Here is a 7,915-nt window from a genome sequence, read left to right as displayed (position 1 = left end):
TGAATTATAGTTATGTTTTTAAAAGAAAAACTACTAATGTTATAAATAACACATTCAATTGAACTAAACTATACATGCTTATTTAAATATATTTACACATGGCTTATGTATATCGTATATATACATATATATTATTCATACCGTTGGTGTATAGGACGCAAGCAGATTTTGACATCAAATTTTGGGGTAAAAAAAAGTGCGTCTTATACACAGAAAAATACGGTATTTGCTAACTAAATGACTGCGATAATGAGTAATGTTATATTATTAGAAGTTAATTCAGCTTGTTGAACAACTGAAACCTCTCTTGCCCAATTCATTTGTCTTAAACAATATTTCAACGGAGGCTCTACGCCTTAAACTGAAACAGGCTATTTCCAGTGAATTTTAGTAAATTACGAAATGGCGCATGTATGAATCGAAGCTGACATAACGTAACATATAAACCTTCCTTAGGTTGTGTACATTGTTATTCTATGCGAAATCGACATCACGACTACAAAAATATTTCTAAAGTTACCACTAGATGGCGCTAATAAATTAATTTAAAAACAGATGTAATAACTATTAGTTTCTAAAATGTAGTTTGTAACACTGGTCTGTTAACTACAAAAATACTATGAATAGTTAATGGACTTCAGTGTATTTATGAAACTTTCATTAAGTTATATACACATAATAAATTTACATATTGGGAATAATAACAAAAGACCCGTTCGGTAACGAAAGATTTGTCTATACATAAAAACGTTTAACGACGCACATGTACACCTAAACAGATTCTATAAACAATAAAATCATAATTTTAACACCGCTAAGGAAAACATTCCTCCTTCAACTTAATTTAAACCCCATCCTTACAAAAAAGTTCCTGGTTTATAATTAATTTATTCAAAATTTACAATCGAAAAGGTGCTTCTTTTATGAGGTCAATATCTTACAGTTAATTATATATTTTATTAATAGTACCCGAAAGAGTTTGTGACATGCGGTATTTCTGAAGGAAATGGTGTCACAAATAGTATAATTTATCTATAATATAAATAACTGAAAATGTTCGAATTAAGTTATTCTTACTTAGTTTCATAAACAACTATGAATTTCTGAAAATGTAATTGTCTATACCCCGGTAAGACTTGACGTTTGGTGGATAAATGTTTGAGTCTGACCTCATATTTGGAAGCTTCTAGATCGTTCGGTATTAGACTTGAAGTTTGATCGGATAAATCCACCACTGGTTTTTATAGTCTGACCTCATATTTGGAAGCTTCTAGATCGTTCGGTATTAGACTTGAAGTTTGATCGGATAAATCCACCACTGATTTTTATAGTCTGACCTCATATTTTGAAGCTTCTAGTTGATCCTTCGGTAAAGTAACCCTGATCTCGAAGGAACAACAACACGGAAAGTTGCTGATCACATAGTATTAAGATTGTTGGCTTTCCATGAATTAAAAAAAAGGATGCCTTTCCTGACTATCATCTAAAAATCTTAATACTTCTACTAAGAGTTACTTGGTTTAACTACAAAGGTGGAGCGGGGGCAAAAATTGAAAAGGCTATGAAAGTTTTCTTTTTAAAACATAATATTGCACACCTACGCATATATATATATATAAATATATATAAATATGTATATATATTAAGAAAATTTTGTAATCGGGTTTAATAGATCAAAACATCCCATGGAAACTTACAACATAACTTTCTTGTTGTTTTCAATGCTCAAAATTCTAATTCACTATGCAGGATAAAAAATAGTAAATGTAGTAAATGATCCGATACTAAGAAAAATATTGATAATTCAGTTGTGTTTATGCTACTTGTTCAGTATAAATAACTCATTATCATGTATTTATTATCTAATGTTGACTCCTCCAAATGATGGTTTCATATACACGCTAACCATAACATGCCCATGACTATATCCCTCCAACAGGTTAGAATGTGGTTAATAATACCAAGCGAGCTAAGAGAGAGAGGGTTAAATAGAGAGATTCAGTAATAATAATAATAAAGCACAGATTTCCGTTATTAATAAATATTTCAGGCATAAGAAAGCAAAGTTAACCTCTGACGAAAATCATGCAGGTTCTTGTTATCCGATTCGAAAATTAGGACGAAACAAAAACACATAAAACAGTTAAAAAATATTATTTATTTTCGGATACATTACCAAATATAAAAGAAATAAATCACAGGAAAATATGTAGAAGAGCTTCTGCACATGCGTGTAAAGTTTCTTGTGGACTGGATAAAACGACATGTTGGAAGTTCTTAATACAGCAGGTAAACCAACGGTTGTGACCTACAGTTGTGAGAAATATGAGCAGAAACAGCTCGGGTTACCAAAACACTTTGATGACACATTCCTAACCTGTTGTGCAGGGCATCCAAATCCACACATGCTTTACAAGCTGGAAAGAGGGGCGGAGATCATGCACGAAATTCTGTGCACATAAACCGTGTATAAATAATTTAATGGCTTCTATAAGGCAACATCAACAGTTTATTCGACCTAAGATGCCACTAGATGACTATTACTTAAAATGATCATGTTAAATGAAAACTGGTGTATTATAGTCTAATCAATTTCACAACACGGGATTGACAGGAAATCCCCTGTTTTTTATCAATTTGACTTCGTACATCAGTACAGCTATTATGTACGTAATGATTAATATAAGCATATTAGCAAGTTCAAAATTCAGGTCCACTTTTTAAAGACTATTGGATGCGACATCTACAACACCACCAGTAAACCATTTCAATTAACTGTTCAGTTCGGACTCGTGCACGCAAGAATAGACGTCAGTAAATGTTACTGTGACCTTTGAAAAATCGAACGTTACACCTAGATTACGTCAAGAAACGTTACAACGTAAACCTAAACTACCATGTTTCTAATGCTGGAAAGAAACCACAAATTATAAATCTTATTGCAGACTACTGTTCCACTGAAGACATGACATCAGAAGTTAGCGCAGTTATAGACGGTCATATTTTACAATGAGATACGTCTTCAGATATTAGCGTAAACACAAGTTGTCAAATTTTATATTGTTTCTATCTCTTACGGAAAATATGTCAAAAAAGGTGTTAGGGTAGTGCTGGTGTGTCAAATCTCTCACTGAAGATACGTCACAAGGTGTCAATGTAATCCTGACGTGTCATATCTCACACTGAAGATACGTCACAAGGTGTTAATGTAATCCTGGTGTGTCATATCTCACACTGAAGATACGTCACCAGGCGGTAATGTAATCCTAATGTGTTACATCTATCATCGAAGATGAGTCATAAGGTGTTAGCGTAATCCTGGTGTGTCATATCTCACACTGAAGGTACGTCACCAGGCGATAATGTAATCCTAATGTGTCACATCTATCATTGAAGATGAGTCATAAGGTGTTAGCGTAATTTTGGTGTGTCATATCTCACACTGAAGGTACGTCACCAGGCGGTAATGTAATCCTAGCGTGTCACATCTCTCATTGAAAATGAGTCACAAGGTGTTAATGTAATCCTGGTGTGTCATACCTCCCACTGAAGATACGTCACCAACGGTAGTGTAATCCTAGTGAAAATATGTCAAAAAAGGTGTTAGGGTAGTCCTGGTGTGTCACATCTCTCATTGAATATACGTCACAAGGTGTTAATGCAATCCTGGTGTGTCATATCTCACACTGAAGATACGTCACCAGGCGGTAGTGTAATCCTAGTATGTCACATCTTTCACTGAAGATGCGTCACAAGGTGTTAGTGTAATCCTGGTGTGTCATAACTTCATGCTGAAGATATGTCACCAGACACTAGTGTAATCCTGGTGTGTCATAACTTCATGCTGAAGGTATGTCACCATACACTAGTGTAATCCTGGTGTGTCATAACTTCATGCTGAAGGTATGACACCATACACTAGTGTAATCCTGGTGTATCATAACTTCATGCTGAAGATATGTCACCATACATTAGTGTAATCCTGGTGTGTCATAACTTCGTGGTGAAGATATGTCACCAGACATTAGTGTAATCCTTGTGTGTCATAACTTCATGCTGGAGATATGTCACTAAACACTAGTGTAATCCTGGTGTATCATACCTTCATGCTGAAGGTATGTCACCAGACACTAGTGTAATCCTGGTGTATCACAACTTCATGCTGAAGATATGTCACCAGACATTAGTGTAATCCTTGTGTGTCATAACTTCATGCTGGAGATATGTCACTAGACACTAGTGTAATCCTGGTGTATCATAACTTCATGCTGAAGATATGTCACCATACATTAGTGTAATCCTGGTGTATCATAACTTCATGCTGAAGGTATGTCACCATACACTAGTGTAATCCTGGTGTGTCATAACTTCATGCTGAAGGTATGTCACCATACACTAGTGTAATCCTGGTGTATCATAACTTCATGCTGAAGGTATGTCACCATACACTAGTGTAATCCTGGTGTGTCATAACTTCGTGGTGAAGATATGTCACCAGACATTAGTGTAATCCTTGTGTGTCATAACTTCATGCTGGAGATATGTCACTAAACACTAGTGTAATCCTGGTGTATCATAACTTCATGCTGGAGATATGTCACTAAACACTAGTGTAATACTGGTGCCTCATAGTGAAGATATGTCATATCAACGTGATCCTATAACGTCATAATTCACACTGAAATGCTCTATAAGTTTTTGTCCAATATTCGGCACGAGGAAACGTGTCTGCTGATCATGTCTATGCTTATTACGGGTTCATTCATTTAGGATATACATTAATGAGAGACATTTCTTTCATAACGTTCGAAATAAACACTCTTTGGCCTTCAAAATGAAACATGATTTTGGGTTAATACAGCTAAGTTTTCCAAAACCTTAAAACTTCATCCGGGGATCTTCCCAAGAAACGCACAAAAACAACAACAACACGATAACAGTTCAACTGATTTACCAAGAGATCATCCCTTAGCACAAGAAGCTTATCCCAACAACAACATAACAATCAGTGTAAGATGCAGATTTTGTAGTCTTTACTTAAACAGCAGTTGAATAATTCAGCCCCAAGCAACTGTATTCTTGTGATTCTCAGCACACAGACTCGCTGGAAAAATTAGGAAACAAATCAGTAAATTAAAACACCCAAAATTATACATATCTACATTGTAATCTTTGTCGCAATGTTTATAATAGTACGTAATGACAATAATTAATGGTATAGTAAGTAGTTAAAGGTCTCCACGATTTTGCTATTGTACGATTTATCACATTATATACTTTGTTCTACTTTGGCTAAGATCAAATCATGATAATACGAAATCACAAAATAGCCCTAATTAATAATCACACGGTGGATTACTTTTTTCAGAACAAAGACACAAATTAAGGGTGCTTTTCCCAGTGCATTCCAACCGTAACCGAGTTCCCCTTTCACAATACAGCGGAACGGTGTTTCGAATGAGTGGACGACCGCAAGTGATTCGGCTTAGTCGTACGAAGAAAAGATTGGTGCAGTGCATTACGGAAGAAAGGGGTGTTTCGAAAACTCTTGGTTCGTGAAATAGTACGAGATAGAGGTGTACGTTCCATAGGGGGTGGAATTGGAATAGAGGTTTCAGACAGTTGCTTACGTGATCCGGAGGGCTTCTTGGAGCTCTGCCACTTGGTCAGGTACTGATGGGGTTTTCTGCCGCTATAATCTCGGATAGAAGGGTCGGCAGCTGAAAGAGAGACATTGTTATTTATACAAGCTGTCTAACCAAACTATACAGAAAATTACATTATAAATCTACAGACGCTCGTGACAGGATAGAATAAGTCATTTGGACAATATCACGGCTGTATAAATTGACAACACAGCACCAACTTTTAAATCACCTGTGTTAAGCACTATCTTTTTCTGTTTTTATCGTTCAGAATTGTTACACTGATATTATCAGGTTTGAATGGGCGGTTCATGTCTCACAATATTACTATTATTTATTGGGCTAATTGACTTAGCGTGTATAGATCACGAGTAAATACGATATTATTATTATTATTTATTGGTCTTGCTGGCTTTGAATAGAAAGGTCATGTGTAACTACATTATTATTTATTGTCTTGCAAGCTTTGGATAGATAGGTCACATGTAACTTCTTTATTATTTATTGTCTTGCAAGCTTTGAATAGAAAGGTCATGTGTAACTACATTATTATTTATTGGTCTTGCTGGCTTTGAATAGAAAGGTCATGTGTAACTACATTATTATTTATTGTCTTGCTGGCTTTGAATAGAAAGGTCATGTGTAACTACATTATTATTTATTGTCTTGCAAGCTTTGGATAGATAGGTCACATGTAACTTCTTTATTATTTATAGGTCTTATCAAGTAAGGTAACACTAATAATTTTCATATTTTTGTATCTTTATATTTAGACAATTCTCTTTCAAAAAAGTAGTGAAAATATAGGTGGCCACTTAAAATTTCAAACCTTGCGTTAATGTCGATGTATTTACCTGCTGCATCGCGTTTATAGTTTAGAGAGGCGTTTTTTTTTGTTCTACATAAGAGAACAAGGGTTAACAGTATAAGTTAGGTTATTGTCTGGTAGCGACATCTATAAAAATGATTCAAGATAATAGACGTTTATTTAAAAGAAGTTACAAAATTATGTTCAATAGCTATATGCATACAAAAATAATTTTTCTGCGTACTACTTTTATACTTGAACCTTATAACGCTTAAATCTGCAAACTTGTACTTAGTAACTTGGTTAAAGAAATTAAACTTACATTATTGCGGCAATGATCATTAAACTGAAAATATGCAAAATAGTAGTTCAAGCATTAAATATGTATTATAGCGGCCCTGTAAATGTGGGCCATAGGTCCACGGTTTCGCTAGTGCTATTCTAGAATATTAAGTACAGGTTGACCATCACTAGTCCGGCAATTAGTAATCCGGCACTAATTTCAGCTAGAAATTAGTGTACCTGTGCCTGTATTTCATTAAATTTTTCATTGAATTTATTTGATAATTATCTTTTCTTTATTAATCAACTTGTACTGTTTTATGGGATATTTTAATTTTAAGATGAGGTGGTTAGCTAGTGGGTTTGGTGTATTCTAACCTAACAGATGGCTAATCCGACACGATCCAGGTCCCGATGATGCCGGATTAGTGATAGTCAACCTCGGTAATTACTAGGCCTACATATTTACGTGCTTTAATGTAAATTAATGTTAAATTCGCAGGCCGCTTTCGGGGAATCCCCGAAAAAGAGTTTTCGCGAAATACCAGGGATCCCCAAAGGGTTGGGTGAAAAGTTTTACCTTTGTGCAAACCTCTGGGCCGAGAAGATTCGTTTGACATCACTTAGAAGTTGGTGAGTCAAGCAGATTAGGAGAATGGTTTTGGGGAAATCTCCTGTTCCCCAAGGGATGGGAAAAATTTTAATTCTGTGCAAATTTCGGGACCGAGACGATTCGTTTGGTACCATTTATAAGTTGGTGAGTCCAGTAGTTTTAGTTGTTTGAAGTTAAGCACAAAGCTATACGATGGGCTATCCGTGCTCTGCCCACGACGGGGATCGAAACCCGGTTTCTAGCGTTATAAGTCCGCAGAAATGCCGCAGTGCCACTGGGGGGCCAGTTCAGAAGGAGTTACGTGACACAGACACTGAATCTTATTATAAAGATTAACAAAACTGTTGAATCTCAATTGACATGAACGACACACAAAGCATGAATAAAAACAAACAAAACATCTCCATGTGAGGCTAGCAGGAAATAATAAGTATGGTAGCTTCCAGCGGTGTGTCATATGCCAATTGTTTCGGTTGGATATAGGCCTAGTAAACAGGTATAAGTACGTCTTAAAGAAATAAACACTGACTCGTCAGTATGTAGTGACTTGTTTGTTTGTAATTATGC

At 35.5% G+C, this 7,915-nt stretch overlaps 1 protein-coding gene across 1 annotated transcript in view; it reads right to left on the bottom strand.

Annotated features, from left to right (window-relative positions):
- LOC106457742 (ankyrin repeat domain-containing protein SOWAHB-like) overlaps positions 1 to 7,915 on the bottom strand; it is a 111,216-nt gene that overhangs the window by 16,348 nt on the left and 86,953 nt on the right. Inside the window, exon 12 of the mRNA XM_022383769.1 lies at positions 5,433 to 5,720. Within this exon, the coding sequence (XP_022239477.1) occupies positions 5,433 to 5,720 (288 nt within the window). The remainder of the gene's footprint in view (positions 1 to 5,432; positions 5,721 to 7,915) is intronic.

This window comes from Limulus polyphemus, unplaced genomic scaffold (genome assembly GCF_000517525.1).
Source record: "Limulus polyphemus unplaced genomic scaffold, Limulus_polyphemus-2.1.2 Scaffold368, whole genome shotgun sequence".
NCBI classification, from domain to species: domain Eukaryota; kingdom Metazoa; phylum Arthropoda; class Merostomata; order Xiphosura; family Limulidae; genus Limulus; species Limulus polyphemus.
The sequence above is the reverse complement of the archived record's forward strand: the minus strand, read 5'-3'. Positions and strand labels throughout refer to the sequence as shown.